Source organism: Schistocerca nitens, chromosome 9 (genome assembly GCF_023898315.1).
Source record: "Schistocerca nitens isolate TAMUIC-IGC-003100 chromosome 9, iqSchNite1.1, whole genome shotgun sequence".
NCBI classification, from domain to species: Eukaryota; Metazoa; Arthropoda; class Insecta; order Orthoptera; family Acrididae; genus Schistocerca; species Schistocerca nitens.
This window is the reverse complement of record NC_064622.1, coordinates 20637232-20662886: the sequence shown is the minus strand read 5'-3', so window position 1 is coordinate 20662886 and position 25655 is coordinate 20637232. Positions and strand designations below refer to the sequence as shown.

The window sequence follows — 25655 nt, the reverse complement described above, 5'->3', positions numbered from 1 at the left end:
ACATCTAACTGGTGAGATGTACTTACAATTCCTTCAAGAAGAAATGCCAGGCTTGCTCGAATATATTTCACTTGCTACGTGACTGCAAATGTATTTCCGACATGACAGTGTGCCTCCACATTTCACCAACACCGTTACTACACATTTAACTGAACATTTTCCCCAGAAACATATTTGTTGTGGTGCTACACATCTGTGGCCATCCAGACAGCCCGATTTAACACAATGGATTTTTATGTATGGGGATGGATGAAAGACATAGTTTATGAGGACAAAGTCAATACATGTGAGGGATTACTTGCTCGCATTATGAATGCAATGAATGAAATTAAGACCAACGCTGTGAAACTGAAATGAGCAACAAAATCTGTTCACACACATGCAGCTAAATGCATTGAACTCTGTGGAGACATTTTTGAACATTTATTGTGAATGTATTGTGAAATTGTACATACCTTGTACAACTTCCTTAACACTGAGCATTGTTTTTTCTAGTTTAACATGAATTTGTGTCTGCTATGGTACTAATGAAAGCAGATTATCTGAAACATTCATACAATTTCAGTTAACGTTATTACAATCATTTTTCCAAAACTAAATTCTCTACACCTTCTGTTGAAAGCTTTGTGCAATTTTCTGAAATTTAAAAAACAAATTGGGCCAAGCAGTTAATAAATTAAAAATTTTACAAAATTACTTCTTTGCTGCTTGTGATGTTCTGGAAAACTACTGCAGATACACATCTGGGGTATGTTTTATTAGATTCATCAGACCAATAACAACAAAATAAACGGAAATCGTACTTTACTTTAACCTCTTACAGTATTGTGGTCCTATGTTTATATGAACTTTTTTCTTTAGTTTTACTTGTAGAATAACATATTAAAATATTTGCATATCTTCATGAATCACCCTGTATATATCAATCAAATCCCATCATTACTGTGTGTGTGTGTGTGTGTGTGTGTGTGTGTGTGTGTGTGTGTGTGTTTGTTTTCAGTGGCAAGAGGGGGTCTTTGTTTGTCAAAAGTGTTTAATTAGATTTTTTAGTAATTTCCTTTTTGTTTACCTTAAGCATCCAAACTCCAGGTAAGAGTAGTTGGATGTAGCATTAGACTCTGAAGTTATGTGGAATTTGCCACACTGTTTGGGAGCTTTAGATGTCAAAAAAGGTTTTGCAGACAACAGTGGAAGCAGAGATATCATTTACAAGCACAGTTTCAATATTCTTTTATTTGCTGTAATTGATGAAAACTATGAATCAAAAGGGTTTGTGAAAGCACCAGTATGGGTCCAGCACACTGTGGGGCCCAGATCACTCCTCTTCTTCAATATGTATTCGTCAGAAGTATGAACAAAGGATTTTGTTCAAGACTGCCTTTGTTGTTTCCAGGTCGTTCGAATCTGTGAGGAACTGAGACAGTTTTTTGATTTCCCTCTGATTTTATAATCCATGGCATTAACTAACCATAAACATGAAATTTCAAGATAATGCTTTTCAGTTTCCACATGTTTCTCATTAGACCACCCAGCCAAAGTGCTACAGCAAAGGCAAATTTAGAAGTGTGCAAGAACTGAATCTTTTAAGAGTGGGATATGGTATAACAGAGCACCAAATGAACTGAAACGCAGACAGTTGCAGAGCTGTTGTACATGTCTCCCCATTTGTGTTTGGGAAATGCCTGCACATGCAGCTGGTGATCTGTAGGCACAAATCAGTGGTACACGTGACCTTCCACCATTGCACGTATCCCCTTGTCTCTTCATTTAGCAGCCGTTTGCAGCTAATGCATCTGCAGAGTCGCAAAGGGATAAACACAGCACCTTTAGACTGTCAGTCTGTATTAAGACTTAACGATTTCAAGAGTACGCATGAGCTTGGAAAGGGGGAGGGAGGGTACGGAATACAGAGACAGAATGTCTTTTAAGTCGTCCTATTTTGCTCTTAACTATCAAAAAAAGAATTTTGATTGCTACGTCTTGTGTTGTTTCAATAACAACAATTGTGAAGTAAGTGCAGCATTCACCAAAATAGGGGCAACAGAAGCAATGCTAAGAAAAATTGAAATTACTATTCTTGAAAAACCAAGTTTGCCAAGGTCACTACCAATTCTTTTTATTACTGCAACCTGTTCCAACAGATCTACACTGTCATCACCGGATCTTGTAATATTATCAGATGTACGTGCTTGTTACAACACTAAAAGTCACATAATGATGTTGTATCAAATTGTAACATCACTATGTGACTTTCAGTGCTGTAATGAGCATGTACATCTAATAATGTTACAAGACACAATGATTACAGCACAAATCTGTCAAAACCGATCACAGTAATAAAAAGAATTGCTAGTGATCTAGGCAAACTTGAGTCATCAAGAATAATATAGCTTTCAGATCACCCCCGACAACTGACACAATGTCAAACGTACATAAAAAGTTAAAAGCAAATGTTTTAACTACAATTTCTGTGAACACTGCCACAGTTATTCCTTTTCATAAAATAAAGAAATATTTCTTTCTTTAACAAATTTTAATATTATATTAAATTTTAACTGATTACACATTTTTATTAAATGTTTTACGTTCCTGTTGGACCTTCAGTAATTTCTCCTACTAGCAAGTCTGAATGAGGGGGAGAAGCAAATTACAGTTATCAAAAATCAGTCAGTTGGTGGGTTACTGGAAGCTAACATTAAGCTCATCAAAATAACATGTTTTAAAAACTATGTGGGTCATCCAGAAAGTAAAGAAGGTTTTGATATAACTAAATAAAAAGAAAAGACATCAACAAAGAGGGATGGCTAGAGGACAAATGTAAGGATGTAGAGGCACGTATCACCAGGGCTAAGATAGATACTGCCTACAGGAAAATTCTTTGACCTTTGGAGAAAAAATACCCACATGTATGAATATCATGAGCTCAGATGCAAAACCAGTTCTAAGCAAAGAAGGGAAAGCAGAAAGGTAGGAGGAGTATATAGAGGGTCCATATACAAGGGCGATGTATTTGAGGGCAATATTATGGAAATGGAAGAGGACGTAGATGAAGATGAAATGGGAGATATGATACTGCGTGAAGAATTTGACAGAGCACTGACAGACCTACATAGAAACAAGGCCCCGGGAGTAGACAACATTCCATTAGAACTACTGATAGCCTAGGAAGAGCCAGCCCTGAAAAACTCTACCATCTGGTGAGCAAGACATATGGGACAAGCAAAATACCCTCAGACTTCAAGAGGAATATAATAATTCCAATCCCAAAGAAAGCAGTTGTTGACAGGTGTGAAAATTACCGAACTATCAGTTTAATAAGTCACGGCTGCAAAGTACTAACACGAATTCTTTACAGACGAATGGAAAAACTGGTAGAAGCTGACCTCGGGGAAGATCAGTTTAGATTCCACAGAAATGAGGGAATACTGACCCAACGATTTATCTTAAAAGATAGATTAAGGAAAGGCAAACCTATGTTTCTAGCATTTGTAGACTTAGAGAAAGCTTTTGACAGCGTTAACTGGAATACTCTCTTTCAAATTCTAAAGGTGGCAGGGGTAAAATACGGGGAGCGAAAGGCTATTTACAATTTGTACAGAAATCAGATGGCAGTAATAAGAGTAGAGGGGCACGAAAGGGAAGCAGTGGTTGGGAATGGAGTGAGACAGGGTTGTAGCCTCTCCCCGATGTTATTCAATCTGTATATTGAGCAAGAAGTAAAGGAAACAAAAGAAAAATTCGGAGCAGGTATTAAAATTCATGGAGAAGAAATAAAAACTTTAAGGTTCGCTGATGACATTGTAATTCTGTCAGAGATAGCAAAGGACTTGGAAGAGCAGTTGAACGGAATGGACAGTGTCTTGAAAGGAGGATAGAAGATAAACATTAACAAAAGCAAAATGAGGATAATGAAATGTTATCAAATTAAATCGAGTGATGCTGAGGAAATTAGATTAGAAAATAAGACACTTAAAGTAGTAAAGGAGTTTTGCTATTTGGGAAGCAAAATGACTGATGATGATCAAAGTACGGAGGATATAAAATGTAGACTGGCAATTGAAAGGAAAGCATTTCTGAAGAAGAGAAATTTGTTAACATCGAGTATAGATTTAAGTGGCAGGAAGTCTTTTCTGAATGTATTTGTATGGAGTGTAGCCATCTATGGAAGTGAAACATGGATGATAATTAGTTTAGACAAGAAGGGAATAGAAGCTTTCGAAATATGGTGCTACAGAAGAATGCTGATTATTAGATGGGTAGATCATGTAACTAATGAGGAGGTACTGAACAGAACTGGGGTAAAGAGGCATTTGTGGCACAACTTGACTAGAAGAAGGGATCGGTTGGTAGGGTATGTTCTAAGGCATCAATGGATCACCAATTTAGTATTGGAGGGCAGCGGGTAGGGTAAAAATCGTAGAGGGAGACCAATAGATGAATACATTACGCAGATTCAGAAGGATGTAGGCTGCAATAGTTGCTTGGAGATGAAGTAGCTTGCACAGGACAGAGCATTATGGAGAGCTGCATCAAACCAGTCTCTGGACTGAATCACAACATCAACAACAACAACAACAACAAACAAAAAACTTTATTTACAAAGATACAAAATCTTAATCTGTTTTTCAATGTAGTTGCAATAGCAGTCAAGGCTTTTATTGTAACGGGACTAATTTTTAAATTCCATGCTTACTCCTCTACCACCAAAGATTTGAGCCACAATGTCACTGTTCGAGGTATTCACCATTTGCAAACTGTTTTCCACCAAAAAATTTCTTTAGTTGTGTGTTTAAGTCAAAATCACTTAGGTCCAAGTCAGGTGCATAAGGAGGATGCCAGAAAATTTCTCATTTTAGATGTTGAAGTTCTTATCTTCACGCTGATGCACGAGGCCTCACATTGTCGTGAATCAAAAACACGTATGCTGAAAACATTCCATGTCACTGAAGACTTGTTCATTCCACTATCACCACAAATGTTCTTTATTTACTTATAACACTCGATAGGCTGAACATTTTGTGCATTCAGAAAATAAATGACAATACACACTTTGTCTACAGTGAGATTTTCAATCGGTACCATTACTTCAAAAGGTTACAGAACAAAAAAGCATAACCACCTAGCAACAAAACTCAGCTCACATTGAAAACGAGTAAAGGAGTTAACTGGCATTATTACAATTGTGGTGGTGAGGATTGGGGGGGGGGGGGGGCATTGGGTGTGGCACACAATTGTTCATTACTTTCTGGATGACCATCGTATATAATATAATGAAAGAAGTAAAGATAACAACTCACTGAAGAGCTGAGGCATTGAGTGAAAGACAGACATATAAACAAGACTGAGTGCATTGCTGAACTTTCAGACAATGTCCTCCTTCAGAGTTAAGAAGTGAATAACACACACACACACACACACACACACACACACACAAACTGAGATAACATCTCTCTCTCTCTCTCTCTCTCTCTCTCTCTCTCTCTCTCTCTCTCTCTGTGTGTGTGTGTGTGTGTGTGTGTGTGTGTGTGTTGTAACGTTATTTATATTTTGTGATGGGCTTTCTATTATCATATTTATATGATTTTTTTAAAACAAGTTTGAACCATTAACTTTGTAACACAGCAAAACATTCACTCTAGAAGTCAATCTTTTCTACAATCCTGTATTATTTCCCCATTTAGTAAAAAATCACACATTTTCTGCCTCTTCTGAGTCTCTCAGCAAACAAAACTACGGCCTCCAGCAGTGAAAGCCTAAGATTAATCCATCTTTTATTTTTAAACAAAAGGTATTGCTATGTTTCATACCAAAAATTTAAAAGAAGAGTATCTGATCAGTTATTTCATAGTCAACTAATCATTTCTGAATCTTTCGCAGAAAATAGCAGAAATGAAGTTAATAACTCACAGGTAGCAGTACACTATATCTCTCCCACAACTATTTGCGATCATAGCATTTTCACAGCAGAACAATGCTCAATTTTCTGCTGTAGTATTTCAAGCTGTGTCAGTGAATGAATACTGAGAGAACAGCAATAATGATGATGTTATATAAAGTAACATAAATACAGGGTGAGTCAGGAGGAAAGGTACACGCTTTGAGACATGATAGTATTAATGATTCTGAACACAAAACTTCATATGGACATATGTCCTATTGTGAATGGTTTCCGAGATAGAAGACATTTAGTATCACTTTTGTACATTTTTTCTTAATAACTCAAGAACCCCACACTCCAATGAAAACGTGTCTCAGTACACCATAAAACTAAATTAAATTTACAACAAAAAAAGGTAGGACTAACAGTTTGCACAAAGAGATCGCAAGAATATTGAAAGTCTCGCGCGACGTGCGTGTGATGTAGCTTAGGTACTTTTTGTAGGTCAGGTAGTTTTCTGACTTTGTTGACCACAAGTGTCCTGTATCAAAATGTCCACCTCAACTTCCTCTATACTACTGTGGTATGTTGTAAACAATGACAATAAATAATACAGAAAATAAATACAAATGTACATTAAAAGTGTTCTATTTCAGAAACCATTCGGAATAGGGCATATGTCCACATCAAGTTTTTTTTGTTCAGAATCACTAATGCTATCACCCATCAGAAACACTCACCTTTCCTCCTTACTCACCCTGTATATACTCGGGGTCAACTGTAAAGTCAAATTAATAACCGATAGTTACATCTAGTTATGTACATATGGCCCGCCACCACAGCTGAATGGACAGTGTGCCGGGTTGTCATGCCGGGGATGGGGGGTTCGATTCCCAGCTGGGTTGGAGATTTTCTCCGCTCAGGGACTGGGTGTTTGTGTCGTCTTCATTATCATTATCATCATTTCATCTTCATCGACGTGGAAGTCACTGAAGTAGCATCACCTCAAAAGACTTGCACCAGGCGATCGGGTTTATCTGCCGGGAGGCCCTTGCCACACGACATTTAGTTTTCATGTACATATGGAACCCATTAATGAAATTCTTACATTCAGCAACATACTGAAATGTTCCTGCATTTATCGTAACATAGGTCCAGTAAGATGCACTACTTACAAAACACAAAATGCTCCTCAAAGTTATTATTAACAAACCTTGCACTTCTTTAATGCTACACATGGGTCTTGAAATGTGAAGTTCACTGTGGGACATTGCAAGAATATAAAGTTCACTGTGGGAATCTGAATAAGCCATTTAAAAATGCGGGATACTGCAACCATGTTGTTGCTACTTCTGTAACATGTGACTCTGAAAAACTATCCTCCTATGAGGGTATCACATGGCACACCAGACAAACGTGGATATTCATAATCTGAAACACATTGACACATGTAACAGCTTATAAGGATGCCTGTATAAATCCTCTCAACCAAATACAAAAAGAATTACAGTAAATGTGTGGATGCTTAAATTTATCAGTAACAAATATCAGAAGCGAACCTGGTCTTTTGAGCCGGCTTCTGCCTGTTCTGGTGCAGGCTCTGCAGCGTTGTGACTGGGCTGGTCATCTGACTGACTGGCTTCTTCTTGGTCATTCCCTTTATCTTCATTTTCTCCTTCTTTCCCATCTTTTTCTCCTTTTGTAATCTCAGCATTTTCCTCTTCTTTATCACTAGCTCCTTGCTCCAACCCTGTAGTTCCATTGGGGTCTTCATTATTATCCATTTCATCTTCACTTGAACTTTCTGGTTCTTCAGTCTTGTCATCATTTTTCTCCTTTCCCTCTGATGTTTCATCTGTATTTTCTTTCTCTGGCTCTTTTTGTTCTGAAAATGAAGAAACTAGAAATATGTAATCACATTAAAATTATCTTCACTCAAGGTGGGTCTGCAAATGGTTCAAATGGCTCTGAGCACTATGGGACTTAACAGCTGTGGTCATCAGTCCCCTAGAACTTAGAACTACTTAAACCTAACTAACCTAAGGACATCACACACATCCATGCCCGAGGCAGGATTCGAACCTGCGACCGTAGCAGTCGCACGGTTCCGGACTGCGCGCCTAGAACCGCGAGACCACTGCGGCCGGCAGGTGGGTCTGCAGCTGCTATGAAACACTTAAATGATTTGATATCACCTGCAGCTGTCATTTTTTCTCTATTTGTTGTACTATCGCACAGTTTTGCTCTTAGACCATGGAAGCAACATGAGTTCAGTGCATTAACAATTTGTAAAAAATTGGATAGGATAACAAAACAGGTCTTAAATGTGCAAAAATTAATAAAAATTACTGTACAAAAATTCGGCAATAGCAAATTATGCTGTACAAGTCTCTGGAATTGTTATATCTGAATGGCATCCACTATCATTGTGCTTATAAGTGCAGGTCCCTTAACTGTATGGCATAACATGCCAACACTGAATTATACATAAAGTTTTTATTGATCCTAACAAAAATTTTTATAGTGTGTGTGTGTGTGTGTGTGTGTGTGTGTGTGTGTGTGTGTGGAATCAATTCAATATTAAATGTAACTTCAATAAAACATGTGTACCTTCTTCAAGTTCTTTCACAGAAAAAGAAAATCACCTTTACAGGAATCAATAACAAGATAAGAAAACACATATTCTGTGCAAATACATACCTTTCTTCTATGTGAGTAACAGAAAGAGCAAAGGAACAACTCGCCATACAGCTGACACATTGACCCGTCAACACAAGCATAAACACAACTGAGGAAATTGTTAGCTTTTTGATGGTTGCTTGATCAGAGCTAACAGAATACATTTACACTAGCACAGCTACACTGTCCCGGCTGACTACACTGTGCTGTCACTGTAACTCTTAAAGAGGATTTGTCCAAAAGCTGGTGACATTCTCAGTCTTGTTTAAGTCACTATTGATGACTCGATGCCTCAACTGTTGCTATGATTGCTACAGTTACGCCTTCCATTATTTACTTGTACATTCCAATGAGGAATTTATTTCAAAATTGTTACGGCTTTCGTGGCCACTTTTTGACAAACTGCCTATTGGCTTCTGTCTCGGTTTCTTCGGCCAACGTTCATATAATGATTTTTCTGACGTTTCGCCAGCACAAGTGGCTGGCACTGTCAAAGCTTCACCCTCCATTGCCGGTCGTGAACTGGAGCCGAACTCGCAGCCGCAGACTATATGTACCTGGCGCACCAACATCCGAGGGCTTCTCCGAGGTCATTTCCGGTGCGGTTCTCCTCTTGCTAAACTGCGACGGTTGTTCGCTGCAGTACAGGAAGCCAGGATCCGTTTACCTTGAGGCTTTCCTCTTTCTTGTTTAAACTGTTTGCGTGTTTTTGTATTTCTACAGCTTCTCTGAACAAGCGCGTGTTATAGTGCTTCTCTACAGCCAGAACTTCCGTGTCGGTGAATTTTATTACATGGTCAGTCTCATTCAGTGCGTGCTCTGCCACGGCCGATTTCTCCACCAGCCCCAACCTGCAATGTCGCTTATGCTCTTTGATCCTGGTGTTAATGGATCGTCCAGTCATTCCGACATAAACTTTTCCGCATGTGCACGGTATACGGTATATTCCCGACATTGCAAGTGGGTTTCTTTTCTCCTTCGCCGATCTAAGACACTCTTTGATGTTCCTTGTCAGTTTGAAAATCGTCTTTACGCCATGTTTGCACAATATACGACCGATTCTGTCCGTCACTCTGGGAATGTATGGCAGAAAGGCCGTACCCGACATTTCTTTTTCTGGTTCCTTACTTCGCCGAGTATTTGGCTCTTTTACACTTCTAATATAATTTGTGGAGTACCCATTGCTCCTCAGGACAGTTTCCAGGTGTTGCATTTCTCGTTTGAGGTGTTGCGGCTCACATATTCGTCCTGCTCTCATTATGAGCGTACTAATCATGCCTCTTTTCTGGCTCGGGTGGTGGTTTGACAGTTTGTGCAGGTATCGGTCTGTGTGTGTCGGGTTTCGATACACGCTGTGTCTCAGGTTTTCGCCGTCCCTTGTGACCAGCACATCTAGAAATGGTAGTTTCTTGTCCTTTTCTACTTCCGTGGTAAATGTTATGTTGGCACAGAGGCTGTTCAAGTGTCTTAGGAAGTCACCGAGCTGTTCTTCACCACGGCTCCACACCACGAAAGTATCATCGACGTACCTGTACCACACCTCAGGTTTGCAAGTCGCCGAGTCCAGTGCCTGTGCTTCGAATTGTTCCATGAAGAAGTTGGCCACCACTGGACTGAGAGGACTACCCATGGCGACACCTTCCAGCTGTTCGTAGAAATCGCCATTCCACGTGAAATAGCTCGTGGTGAGACATGCACGGAAGAGCTTTCTGATGTCTTGCGGGAAAATGGAACCGATGTGCTCCAGAGCGTCACTGAGTGGCACTTTTGTAAATAACGAAACAACATCAAAGCTGACCAGGATGTCATTTGGTGCAAGTTTCAGTTTCTTCAGCTTCTGAATGAAATGTCCCGAGTCCTTAATGTATGTGTCGGTCTTCCCCACGTGTGGCTGGAGCAGAGAGGCCAGGTGTTTTGCTGACATATAAACTGGCAAAACAGATGCACAACCACCTTCAGATATAAAACTAGTGTCACAAATTGCAATTTGCTCAAAAGGACTTTAGGACAAACTGTACTTTGCAACACTAGTTACAGATCAGAAGGTAGTGGCTGCACGTTACATCAGATCTGGTGATCAGCACAATAAATTTAGTGAGGGATCCAGGTGGTGCTTTCTTTCAGCTTTCCTTTCTTCTCAATAAAATTAATACAAGTTTCCCACTTATCTGTCTGTTATCACTGCCTTACATTGTCTTATTACATTCAATTCTGGATTTTCCATTGTTTGTTTTTATCACTTTCTTTGTGTTTTATTCTGGGAGTCCGAGACTGAAGAATTAGCTTTTAATTTTCCTATCTTTGCAACAATAATTTCTATGTAGAATTTCTTGATTTACCTTTCTTCATGCTTTGTTGGTTTTGTTGTCACTGCTCTTTCTTTATCGTACTATAATGGCACCTACTCCCCCTCCTCAAGTTCTCTCTGAACCACGGACCTCGCTATTGGAGGGGGGGGGGGGGGGGGGCACTTACGCGCTTCATCAATAGGGATAGCCATACCGTAGATGCAACCACAATGGAGTGTTATCTGTTGATGGGCCAGATAAACGTGTGGTTCCTGAAGAGGGGCAGTGGCCTTTTCAGTAGTTGCAGGGGCAACAGTCTGGATGAATGAGTGATCTGGCTTTGCAACATCAACTAAAATGGTCTTGCTGTGCTGTACTGAAAGCGAGGGGAAACTACAGCCATAATTTTTCCCGAGGGCACGCAGCTCTTATGCGTGGTTTAATGACGACGGCATCCTCTTGGGTCAAATTTTCTGGATGTAAAATAGTCCCCCAATCGGATCCCCGGGTGGGGACTACTCAGGGGGATGTCGTTATCTGGCATCCTACTGATTGGAGCGTGGAATGTCACATCCCTTAATCGGGCAGGTACGTTAGAAAAATTAAAAAGGTAAATGGTTATGTTAACGTTAGCTATAGTGGGAATTAGTGACGTTTGGTGGCAGGAGGAACAGGACTTCTCGTCTGGTTAATGTAGGGTTATAAATACAAAATAAAATACGGGCAACGCAGTAGTACGACGTTCAATAATGAGTAAAAAAATAGGCATGCAGGTAAGCTACTATGACTATCATAATGAACACATTATTGTATCCAAGGTGGACCTGAAGGGATACCAATTCGATTCTACACAGAGTACGCGAAAGAACTTGCCACCCTTCTAACAGCCGTGTACCGCAAGTCTCTACAGAAATGGAAGGTTTCAAATGACTGGAAAAGAGCACAGGTAGTACCAGTCATCAAGAAGGGTAGTCGAGCAGATGCGCAAAACTATAGACCTATATCTCTGACATCGATCTGTTGTAGAATTTTAGAACATGTTTTCAGCTCGCGTATAATGTCATTTCTGGAAGCCCAGAATCTATTCTGTAGAAATCAACATGGATACCGGAAACAGCGATCGTGTGAGACCAAACTCGTTTTATTTGTTCGTGAGACCCAGAAAATATTAGATACAGGCTCCCAGGTAGATGCCATTTTCCTTGACTTCCGGAAGGCGTTCGATATAGTTCCGCACAGTCGCCTGATAAACAAAGTAAGAGCCTACGGAATATCAGACCAGCTGTGTGGCTGGATTGAAGAGTTTTTAGCAAACAGAACACAGCATGTTGTTCTCAATAGAGAGACGCCTACAGACGTTAAACCTCTGGCGTGCCACAGGGGCGTGTTACGGGACCATTGCTTTTCACAATATATATAAATGACGTAGTAGATAGTGTCGGAAGTTCCATGCGGCTTTTCGCGGATGATGCTGTAGTATACAGAGAAGTTGCAGAATTACAAAATTGCAGTGAAATGCAGGAAGATCTCCAGCGGGTAGGCACTTGGTGCAGGGAGTGGCAACTGACCCTTAACATAGACAAATGTAATGTATTGCGAATATATAGAAAGAAGGATCCTTTATTGTACGATTATATGATAGCGGAACAAACACTGGTAGCAGTTACTTCTGTAAAATATCTGGGAGTATGCTTGTGGAACAATTTGAAGTAGAATGATCATATAAAATTAATTGTTGGTATCGAGAGGGTGTGTTTCTGGATGAGTTATCAAATATATTGCTTCCCCCTACTTATACCTCCTAAGGAGATTACGAATGTAAAATTAGAGAGATTCAAGCGCGCACGGAGGCTTTCCGGCAGTCGTTCTTCCCGTGAACCATACGCGACTGGAACAGGAAAGGGAGGTAATGGCAGTGGCATGTAAAGTGCCCTCCACCACACACCGTTGGGTGACTTGCGGAGTATAAATGTAGATGTAGAAAGCCCACACCCACCCCAGTACAAGTTCAAATGCCAATCAGCTAAACGGATGAAGACATTGAAGAAATGTGTGATGAGACACAAGAAATTATTCAGCCAGTTAAGGGAGATGAAAATTTAAGAGTCGTGGGCGGCTGAAATTTGATAGTAGAAAAGGAAGAGAAGGAAAAACAGTAGGTGAATATGGACTGGGTGAAAGCAATGAAAGAGGAAGCTGCCTGGTAGAATTTTGCACAGAGCATAATTTAATCATAGGTAACACTTGGTTTAAGAATTATGAGAGAAGGTGGTATATGTGGAAGTGACATGGAGACACCAGAAAGTTGCAGACTGATTTTATAATGGTTATTTCGGAACCAGGTTTTAAATTGTAAGAAATTTCCAGGGGTAGATGTGGACTCTGACCACAATTTATTTGTTGTGAACTGCAGATTAAAACTGAAGAAACTGCAAAAAGGCAGGAATTTAAAGAGATGGAACCTGGATAAACTGAAAGAACCACATTGTAGAGTGTTTCACAGGGAGCATTAGGGAATGACTGACAAGAACGCGGGAAAGGAATACAGTACGAGACGAATGGGCAGCTTTGAGAGATGAAATAGTGAAGGCAGCACAGGATCAAATAGGTAAAAAGACGAGGGCTAGTAGAAATCCTTGAATAATGCAAGAGATATTCAATTTAATCAATGAAATGAGAAAATATAAAAATGCAATAAATAAAGCAGGCAAAAAGGAAAACAAATCTCTAAAAAATGAGATCGATAGGAAGTTCAAAATGGCTATTCAGGAGTGGCTAGAGGACAAATGTAAGGATGTAGAAGCATGTTCCACTAGGAGTAAGACAGAAAGTACCCACAGGAAAATTAGAGAGACCTCTGGTGAAGAGAGAACCATCTATATGCATATCAAGAACTCAGGTGGAAATCTAGTCCTAAGCATAGAAGGGAAAGCAGAAAGGTGGAAGAAGTATACAGAGGGTCTATACAAGGGAGATGTACTTGAGGGCTATATTGCGGAAAGGGAAGAGGACACAGACAAAGATGAGAAGGGGGATAAGATACTGTGTGAAGAATGTGAGAAAGCAATGAAAGGCTTTAGTCAAAACGAGGCCCCGACACTGCACAACTTTCTGTTAGACCTAGTGGGCCTTGGGGGAGCCAGCCATAACAAAACGCTTCCATCTGGTGAGCAATATGTACACGACAGGCGAAATACCCTCAGACTTCAAGAAGAATATCATAATCACAATTCCAAAGAAAGCATGTGGTGACAGGTATGAAAATTACTGAACTATTAGTTTAATAAGTAACGGTTGCAAAATACTAAAACGAATCCTTTACAGAAAAATGGAGAAACTGGTAGAGACTGACCTCGGGGAGGCTCAGTTTGGATTCCGGAGAAATGTAAGAATACGCGTGGCAATACTGACCTTACGACTTACCTTAGAAGATAGTTTAAGGAAAGGCAAACCTACATTTATAGCATTTGTAGACTTAGAGAAAGCTTTTGACAATGTTGAATGAAATACTCTCTTTTGAAATACTGGAAGTAGCAGGGTTAAAATACAGGGAGTGAAAGGCTATTTACAACTTTTTTTTCTGAAAGTATTTGTAAGAAGCGTAGCCATGTATGGAAGGGAAACATGGATGATAAATAGTTTAGACAATAAGAGAATAGAAGCTTTTGAAATGTGGTGCTACAGAAGAATGCTGAAGATTAGATGGGTAACTAATGAGGAAGTGCTGAATAGAATTGGGGCGAAGAGAAATCTGTGGTACAACCGGACTAGAAGAAGGGATCAGTTAATAGGACACACTCTGAGGCATCAAGGGATCACAAATTTAGTACTGGAAGCAAGTGTGGGGGGTAAAAATTGTAGAGGGACACCAGGAGATGAATACAGTAAGAAAATTCACAAGGATGTAGGTTGCAGTAATTACCTGAAGATCACAACAACAATGACACTCACTCCTCCTCAAGTTTTCTCTGAATATACATTACTTCACACAACTTTTATTTTATGTCATCATCTCAAAGTACATTTAGGCAGAATAATACTATAAAAAATTATCCCTGGTCAGCCCAGTCGTATTCCCTTCCCATTACTCAATTTTTGTAACTTTCAGAAGGATATTATTATGAATACTGAAATTTAATAAAGCAAGAGGCTAAAAGAAAACAGGGTCCATGTCACATGAGCAATTCGAAATTCAACTTATATTGATGTAATATACTTTAATATTAGTGATGTCCATTACATGGACATCACTTTCACCCAAACTGTTAAATGATTAACTGGCAACACCAACTGAAAACTTCTACATTATCCAGAAAAGGTACATTTTAAAGTTTTTCCTTATTCCATAATGTGCCATTGCTCAAATAGGAAGAACACACACAATACTCTTAACAATGGAAAGTCCAGTTTGGAATATCAACAATTATGGAAAGGATAGATTGCTATTCACAGTAAACAGTTAACTTGCAGTTCAGCACAATGAAAAGATTTTTGCACGCTTAGCTTTGAGCCACACACACACAAAAGCAGACACACATCAGTCCCACATGACCACCATCTCCGGATGCTTTAGCTGGCAGACAGCCTAAAGCGGCCAACGATAGCAGTCTTGTGTGTCTCAGATGTGCCTCCTTGTGTGAATCTCTCTCTCTCTCACTCTCTCTCTCTCTCTCTCTCTCTCTCTCTCTGTGTGTGTGTGTGTGTGTGTGTGTGTGTGTGTGTGTGTGTGTGTGTGTGTGTGTGTTTTCCTTTCTTTCCGAAGAAGGCTTTAGCCAAAAGTAACAGTCTTTTTGTTGTACCCGTCTGCAACTCAATGTGTCACCTTTACAGTAAGTGACAATCTATACTTTTCATAATTACACATAATAATCTATGTAACCACATACATATATCTCATCAGAACTACTAATAACTAATTTTCAATGTTTCTGATAAAAATATGCCATAAGAGATCCAATCACAGACCTTTCATTTCATCAATATCAAATGGGTTTCCTTCATTTGCTTCTGCATCATCTTTTCCTGCGCCATCATCCAGTTGTAGGTCTTCTGGTAGGTCAAATGCTTCAGGCTCAGGCTCTGGTGGTTGTTTGCCTGCCAAAGAAATAAAGTTTATAAAATAAAAGCAACAGTTTATAAAATAAAAGCAACACTGCTCTGCCTGTCATCCATTCTCTTAGGCGACAAACAAACTGTAATATAAATGATTAAGGATGTGAAACAACAATGAAGACTGTTCCACACAATTTTTAGCAAACTGTCGAATGTCAGTAACCTTGTGCCATGATATTTTGATGCACAGTCTTCTGGCCACCCCCCGGGGAAGATGTGGACTCTGACCACAATCTATTGGTTATGAACTGTAGATTAAAACTGAAGAAACTGCAAAAAGGTGGGAATTTAAGGAGATGGGACCTGGATAAACTGACTAAACCAGAGGTTGTACAGAGTTTCAGGGAGAGCATAAGGGAACAATTGACAGGAATGGGGGAAAGAAATACAATAGAAGAAGAATGGGTAGCTTTGAGGAATGAAATAGTGAAGGCAGCAGAGGATCAAGTAGGTAAAAAGACGAGGGCTAGTAGAAATCCTTGGGTAACAGAAGAGATATTGAATTTTATTTATGAAAGGAGAAAATACAAAAATGCAGTAAGCGAAGCAGGCAAAAAGGAATACAAACGTCTCAAAAATGAGATCAACAGGAAGTGCAAAATGGCTAAGCAGGGATGGCTAGAGGACAAATGTAAGGATGTAGAGGCTTATCTCACGAGGGGTAAGATAGATACTGCCTACAGGAAAATTAAAGAGACCTTTGGAGAAAAGAGAACCACTTGCATGAATATCAAGAGCGCAGATGGAAACCCAGTTGTAAGCAAAGAAGGGAAAGCAGAAAGGTGGAAGGAGTATATAGAGGGTCTATACAGGGGCGATGTTCTTGAGGACAATATTATGGAAATGGAAGAGGAGGTAGGTGAAGATGAAATGGGAGATATGATACTGCGTGAAGAGTTTGACAGAGCACTGAAAGACCTAAGTCGAAACAAGGCCCCAGGAGTAGACAACATTCCATTAGAACTACTGACAGCCTTAGGGGGGCCAGTCCTGACAAAACTCTACCATCTGGTGAGCAAGACTTATGAGACAGGCAAAATACCCTCAGACTTCAAGAAGAATATAATAATTCCAATCCCAAAGAAAGCAGTTGTTGACAGGTGTGAAAACTACCGAACTATCAGTTTAATAAGTCACAGCTGCAAAATACAAATGTGAATTGTTTACAGACGAATGGAAAAACTGGTAGAAGCCGACCTCGAGGAAGATCAGTTTGGATTCCATATAAATGTTGGAACACGTGAGGCAATACTGACCTTACGACTTATCTTAGAAGAAAGATTAACTAAAGGCAAACCTACCTTTCTAGCATTTGTAGACTTAGAGAAACCTTTTGACAATGTTGACTGGAATACTCTCTTTCAAATTCTAAAGGTGGCAGGGATAATATACAGGGAGCGAAAGGCTATTTACAATTTGTACAGAAACCAGATGGCAGTTATAAGAGTTGAGGGGCATGAAAGGGAAGCAGTGGTTGGGAAGGGAGTGAGACAGGGTTGTAGCCTCTCCCCGATGCTATTCAATGTGTGTATTGAGCAAACAGTAAAGGAAACAAAAGAAAAGTTCGGAGTAGGTATTAAAATTCATGGAGAAGAAATAAAAACTTTGAGGTTTGCCGATGACATTGTAATTCTGTCAGAGACAGCAAAGGGCTTGGAAGAGCAGTTGAACGGAATGACAGTGTCTTGAAGGGAGGATATAAGATGAACATCAACAAAAGCAAAATGAGGATAATGGAATGTAGTCGAATTAAGGAAATGAGACACTTAAAGAAGTAAAGGAGTTTTGCTACTTGGGGAGCAAAATAACTGATGATGGTTGATGTAGAGAGGATATAAAATGTAGACTGGCAATGGCAAGGAAGGCATTTCTGAAGAAAAGAAATTTGTTAACATTGAGTATTGGTTTAAGTGTCAGGAAGTCGTTTATGAAAATATTTGTATGGAGTGTAGCCATGTATGGAAGTGAAACATGGACGATAAATAGTTTGGATAAGAAGAGAATAGAAGCTTTTGAAATGTGGTGGTACACAAGAATGCTGAAGATTAGATGGGTAGATCATGTAACTATTGAATGGAATTGGGGAGGAGTTTGTGGCACAACTTGGTAGGACATGTTCTGAGACATCAGGGGATCACAAATTTAGCATTGGAGGGCAGCATGGAGGGTAAAAATCGTCGAGGGAGACCAAGAGATGAATACACTAAGGATATTCAGAAGGATGTAGGTTGCAGTAAGTACTGGGAGATGAAGCAGCTTGCACAGGATAGAGTAGCATGGAGAGCTGCATCAAACCAGTCTCAGGACTGAAGACCACAACAACAACAACAACAACAACAACAGCTAAACAAGAGATGAGGTTCTATAACCTCGCCAGAGACTTTGAATGTGCAGACCACAAATTCTTTTTAGTAATCTAACATATTTTGGTATTAAAGATATCCCTTTTTGGGGGGTCTCACAAGGATTTGTACTGGGTCTAGACTTATCCTTAAACTACAATGACTTTAAAGGGCAGCTCAAAATCTGTAACGATCGTTAACATTACCTGACAGCTCAGATGATAGCCACACAATCCTATTAGTGGTTCACAATGAACAGTTAAAATCTTAATTCAAAAGCTCATACTATGCCATTACAAACAAGCAGAAAGCAGCTGGTGGCATCAGAACAGAGCATCAAGCTGAATAACAAGTTATTCATTTACTCATTCGGCATTTACAAAGGCAACCATCAGATTAAATACTTATATGTTATACTTATATCTAAAACAAAGATGATGTGATTTACCAAACGAAAGTGCTGGCAGGTCGATAGACACGCAAACAAACACAAACATCCACACAAATTTTGTGTGTATGTTTGTGTTTGTTTGTGTGTCTATCGACCTGCCAGCACTTTCGTTTGGTAAGTCACATCAATCTTTGTTTTAGATATATTTTTCCCACGTGGAATGTTTCCCTCTATTATATTCAGATTAAATACTTAGTGATATTTAATAGCTAAAATCTTCTCATAGCTTTGTACTAAATTACAATACTATGTTATTGTAATTTTATATTATATTACAAATATTCTTTAGCCATTCTAAGGCTGACTCTGAATATACCCTTCAGTTCACAGAATTCACATACAAGTAAATGGCCAACTGATTGGATTCTACCACACTCACACCCCGGACCATCCGAAAGGCCCTATTTGTTCATCAGTTCCTTAAATTTGGCAAAACTCGTTCCAATATAATTCAAAGTTGTCCTCAATTTTCTCATTAGGTTGAATCCTTCAGTCTTCTTGTTGGTGTCACTCACCAAACTTTGGTTCTTATGTTCACTTGCAGACCATAGTTCTTTCCAAGCTGCCTTTAACTCTGCCTTTCAGTTCTTCATTCATTTTCCACAAAGGTTACCTAGATTTAAGTCTGTTTGTAGGTGTCAGGATTTGGTGTATAGAGAGTTTTGGGCTGTCTAGGATTAAGTGTTACCACCGAATTTCAGGAGGCTCTGTATTTGCTAGGATGGAAAGCCAGACACATTTGATGGCCCTAAGTGTTCCAGAGATTATCGACATTGCCTGTTTCAGTTTGGATGTCCACTTTAGCTACATATGCACTTCTTATACAGACTGGTGAACAATATTCAGCCACACTGTACACAAAGGCTAACGCCAAAGTGCTCATTCCACAACCCCATACCGTTCCATCCAATTTCAACAGGATAGGTTGGCAGGACTTCTGTCCAAGAAGTATCTCTTATGGTACTGGTTTCTAAGGACAATGGTATTGGCGCTTTTGAATATTTCTACTCCCTGCGGAATTTCCTTCTGAAACAGAATATGTAATGTGAATGATGTATGTATTCAGCGGAAGCAAATGGCTAGAAAATTATGTAAAGTAGATAACTTATTTCCCAGTACATTTATTTCTTAATTCCTTTTTTTTGTCATTAATAATAATCAGTTTCAGATGAAATGAGTTCTCAACAACCTCAAAACAGGGCACGAAAATGATCATTTAGAGTTCACCTTTTTGTCTAGATATCAGAGTGAAGTTGTGTTCTCTGGTGCAAAAATATTTGGCTAACCCCATCTAACATAAATCAAGAAACTGGGAATCGCTGCCAATTTAAATGGAAACTTACAAATCCCTCATTACTTACTCTTCTTACAAATTATATTCTTTTGTTGAAAATTCCTGTTAATTATATGATTGGTAGCACCCGTGTTCACTGTAAAGCTGCATGACAACAAATTGGGGGGTGTCAAAGGTCATGACATGACCCTATAGACACAATTCTTAGCGCATGAAGATTGAGGAATAATTTTGTTTTGGCAACAACAGTGTGTACTCTAATTCGTGTGCTAGCCAGAAGTCATTTCTCTGGTTGTTTTTGCACGTACCTTGAAAATCATCTTGCCTAAAAAGAATCAGAGTCACCCACAGCATTGCTTTCAACAAACACAGCTGCATGCACCAGCTACTGACTGTACTTGCCCTAGAATTCTTTGTGAGCATCTGTCTTAACTTCAATGTGTAGGCTTTTGATTGAAGATTCGCTTGGCAATTCTATACACTGTCAGTTCACGTATACCAATTATTGCAACAATTGCCTTGGATTCTCTTAAATGAACACTTGAGACCTTTTGACCTTGTCAGAAGTCCTGGGGGCGTGGCCTTCCAAGAGGCACTTCATTGCCCGTATGCTGGAATCTGAATTTCGGATATTTAAACACACAAATTATTTCTGTTATTTAGTGCCCAGTGCAAAAGCTTTGAACAGTCAAGCTCCTACACTATTCCACAATTTGTTTCAACAGCTTGGCCATTTCAAGATTACCACGTTTACTTGGCAGCGCAAAACACCAATAATGTCCTCTGCTAGAAGCAGAGTTTAATGACACTCCCTTTAACATATAATTTTGGAATTTGCACAGTAAAACTTAGAAACCATTTGATAAGAGTTAATGACTTACCATGATATGGATCAATCTGATCATCATCTGGCTCAGGTTCATCCATTTCATTAATTTCTGGACGCTGTTGTTTGCGCTTTTCATCACCACTCCCAGCTTCTTCATCACTCTCTTCATCACGTTTCCTTTTGCCATTGGCTGCTCCAAGTTCTGGTTCTCCATCCTTCTCTCCCCCTCTGGCATCATCTTCAGGCATTTCCTCTTCTTTCTCATCCTCCGAGTCACTACCCCACACCTTCATAAAGTAACAATAATAGTTACAGCATTTATATTGTACTGCTAGTTTTAAAACCAAACTACAAAGTCAAATGTAGAAATTGTTGTTATAACAATATGAATGGGACAGAGTGCTACTCATCACTTAAGAGGAAGCGTTTAACAACAGTCAGGCACATTTATACATTAGCACTCAAAAATATTTTGACAAACATATTAATTGGATTAATTACAAACAAATATTACACATTTAAATCAGTAATTTATTTCATTGATGGATATTCAATGTTCTATAGAGCAGTGACCAAGTATCCCTTGTTCGCAACACAATAGAGTGCAATTTTTTTAACGTGGACAATGGTGGAGCAAAAGTATTTTGACATTGTTGAAAAATATTTTTTAACACATAATTATCATCTATCATAATAAGCAAATAAATATTTAGTGGAATATCCCTTGGCTTTTATGACAGCCTCAGAGCATGCCGGTACTGAGTCTACCAACTTTTGGAATCGATCCATCGGAGTTTTATCCCACTCATTTTTGAGAGCTTCTTGAATAATTTTTTTTCTTATTCTGTGATCCAACTCCTCCCCCATATGTTCTATAGGATTCAAATCTGGACTTTGACTTGGCCACTCCAAAACCCAGATTTTTTTTTTTTTTTTTTGCACTTAAAAAAAAATCACGAATGCACTTCGACTTGTGCTTGGGATCGTTATTTTGTTGAAAATAGCATCCAGCTGTCATGTGGTGTTTAGCGTATGGTAGCATTTGAGTCTTCCATAGTTTTTCGTAAACGAACCCATCCATATTACCTTGAATTCGAACTATTGGTCCAACTTCAGAGTGTGAAAAACATCCCCAAATCATCACACCTCCATATTTGACCATGGGAATTAGGTACCAAAAGTCATATCTTTTATTTACAGGATGTCGAATATACTTGGTACCATCAGATGACATTAAATTAAATTTTCTCTTGTCACGCTCCAGAATTTTAGACCAGTCTGAACTTGACCATGATCTGGGCCCATTTGCAAGTCAGGACTTCCTGCTTTTCATAGACATTAAAGGCTTTTTCGTCGGTCTTCATCCGTGTACTCCAATGAGTTTCAAGTGTCATCTGACAGTGAAAATGTGAGTGTCGATGTTATATTTTTCTTTTAATTCTCTTTGTATCATTACAGCTGACTTGCAAACATCACTTGTTGATAACTTTTTTATGATATGATCTGTTTTAGGAGATATTTTTTGGACATCCACTGTGAGGCTATTTTTGACAGTCTTCCGTTTATTATATAATTTGTTCTATGTACTAACAAGCTGACAACACACTTTAAAAATACGAACAACTTCGGTTTGTTTCAGTCCTTGCTTCAGTGCATTTATCAAGATGTTTCTAAAGTCACTAAAATATGTATAAAATGCATATTTGAACCATCAGCTGTTTTTATTTTAAGTGATGATGGTCCAAGACCAAAACCGGTAGATGTCTGTGTTTAAAGGAAAAACAGCTGATGGTTCAAATATGCATTTTATACTTTAGGTAACAGCTGTTGACAGCAAACTTCCAAAAGTGTCACTGGAATATTCCTTACATTTCGGTATATTTAAACAATCACTGTAAGTAAATATCACTAGCAATCAGAACTAAGAAGCAAGTAACACCCACGAATTCATGGAGAAAACTGTGTGTCAATATACTTTTGAGCTCACTGAAAGTTGCATTCAACCAGCAGCACAGAATGTAAACAAACAAGTCACAATCTGACACCTTCGAATAGTCACAGTTATACTGCTCTCCACTATACTCAAGATACTGTCTGGTAGCATCTTATTTTAAAAGAAATAATAACGAATTTTATGTTGTCAAAATACTTTTGAGCGCTACTTTATGTAGACTGCTGGGCTGAAACTATTTTAAATGTGCCAGTCTGTTGCTCAATGCCTCCTCTAAGTGGTGAGCAGCACTCTATTCCTTTCATATTGTTATCCCATTGCAGATTTACCATTGTTTCAAATTGATATTATGCAATTCTTCCATCTCAAATACAATAATGTCCTGTTATTATATTGAAATATTCCATGTATAAATGCACTTACAATAAAATGGCAATGTTAGTGCTTAACATACTGTTCAGGGAAAAAATAATACTGTCTGAACGTTGGGTGCAAGATGAGGCAGTTGTCTGAGGTGATGAGTCGCACCTGTGTGATTCGCAAATATCCGAGAGAGCCGTTCTAGTTCACAACAAAAACCCTGAGCACAATGCCAGAGCATCACACTTATGCTTCACCAAACATAAAGTCCCACATTTGTGTCTTTTATGAGTGTACACCTTTTCCACGTGAAGTGGCTATGTCTTTTGAGTTCTCTCTTTTTCATCAAAAATAACAAATTTTTTTGTGCAAAATAATTAATTTGTTTGGTTTCTCTCAGTATAGTACAGTCATTTTGTTTCATTTTGCACAAAATTCAGTCCATGCCATTTCTTTCATTGCTAAAGAGAGTCACTGCAAAAGGCAATAGTTATTAAGGATATCATAAAAATCACACCTTGTACATTTCAGGTATCTATTTCTATGGTCAGGGTTGTCTTGGGGAACATGTTTCTCAGATTGCATGAAACATAAGGGCTCAATAATGTAAAGTGAACAGACATGTGTAAAGTGACTGTAGGTCGAAGATAAAGAAAGAAAGCAAATTTCTACTGAAAATGGGTGCTGCAGACATCCAAGAATATCTGAAGGTTTTCAACTACCCTTCCAAAACAATGTGTAGCACTGCTTCACACTATTTTGTATATTGACTACACATACTGCATGTAAGTGAAAATTGCAACTTAACACTGACACTGTCCACAGATACACGCTACGAATAAATGCATTCATTCTTGCTTTGACCCAAAAAATAATTATTATTCCAGATATCCATGAATATACCTGCAGATACCTGGAGCCGTGGTAATAGGTTTTTAGTGTATAGGGAAGTACACTATATGATCAAAAGTATCAAGACACACCCAAAAACATACATTTTTCATATTAGATGCGTTGTACGGCCAGGTACCCCATTCGGTGACCTCAGTAGTAATTAGACATCGTGAGAGAGCAGAATGGGGTTCTCTGCCGAACTCGTGGACTTAGAACAGAGTCAGGTGATTGGGTGTCACTTGTGTCATACGTCTGTACGTGAGATTTCCACACTCCTAAACATCCCCAGGTACACTGTTTCTGATGTGGTAGTGAAGTGGAAACATGAAGGGACATATACAGCACAAAAGCATACAGGCTGACCTTGTCTGTTGACTGACAGAGGCTGTCAACAGTTGAAGAGGGTTGTAATGTGTAATAGGCAGACATCTCTCCAGATCATCACACAGGAATTCCAAACTGCATCAGGATCCACTGCAAGTACTATGACAGACTGGAGGTGAGAAAACATGGATTTCATGGTCGAGTGGCTGCTCATAAGCAACCCATCATGCCAGTAAATGCCAAATGACGCCTCACTTGGTCTAAGGAGCATGAACTTTGGACGATTGAACAGTGGAAAAACGTTATGTGGAGTAACAAATCATGGTACACAATGTGGCGATCCAATGGCAGGGTGTAGGTATGGCGAATGCCCGGTGAACGTCATCTGCCAATGTGTTTAGTGCCAACAGTAAAATTCGGAGGAGGTGGTGTTATGGTGTGGTTGTGTTTTTCGTGGAGGGGGCTTGCACCCCTTGTTGTTTAGCACTGCACTATCACAGCACAGGCCTACATCGATGTTTAAAGCACCTTCTTACTTCTCACTGTTGAAGAGCACTTCGGGGATGGTGATTGCATCTTTCAACACGATCAAGTATCTGTTCATAATGCACAGCCTGTGGCGGAGTGGTTACAAGACAATAACATCCCTGTAATGGACTGGCCTGCACAGAATCCTGAGCTGAATCCTACTAACACCTTTGGGATGTTTTGGAATGCCGACTTCATGCTAGGCCTCACCGACCGACATCAATACCTCTCCTCAGTGCAGCACTCCATGACGAATGGAGTACCACTGCAAGTACTATGACAGACTGGAGGTGAGAAAACATGGATTTCATGGTCGAGTGGCTGCTCATAAGCAACCCATCATGCCAGTAAATGCCAAATGACGCCTCACTTGGTCTAAGGAGCATGAACTTTGGACGATTGAACAGTGGAAAAACGTTATGTGGAGTAACAAATCATGGTACACAATGTGGCGATCCAATGGCAGGGTGTAGGTATGGCGAATGCCCGGTGAACGTCATCTGCCAATGTGTTTAGTGCCAACAGTAAAATTCGGAGGAGGTGGTGTTATGGTGTGGTTGTGTTTTTCGTGGAGGGGGCTTGCACCCCTTGTTGTTTAGCACTGCACTATCACAGCACAGGCCTACATCGATGTTTAAAGCACCTTCTTACTTCTCACTGTTGAAGAGCACTTCGGGGATGGTGATTGCATCTTTCAACACGATCAAGTATCTGTTCATAATGCA

The 25655-nt window shown here is 39.3% G+C and overlaps 1 protein-coding gene across 1 annotated transcript in view; it reads right to left on the bottom strand.

Moving 5' to 3' along the window:
- Positions 1-25655, bottom strand: part of LOC126203236 (midasin-like) — a 236520-nt gene that overhangs the window by 51556 nt on the left and 159309 nt on the right. Inside the window, exons 26-28 of the mRNA XM_049937482.1 lie at positions 20926-21160; positions 15811-15939; positions 7438-7763 (exon numbers count right to left, since the gene is read on the bottom strand). Of these exons, the coding sequence (XP_049793439.1) occupies positions 7438-7763; positions 15811-15939; positions 20926-21160 (690 nt within the window). The remainder of the gene's footprint in view (positions 1-7437; positions 7764-15810; positions 15940-20925; positions 21161-25655) is intronic.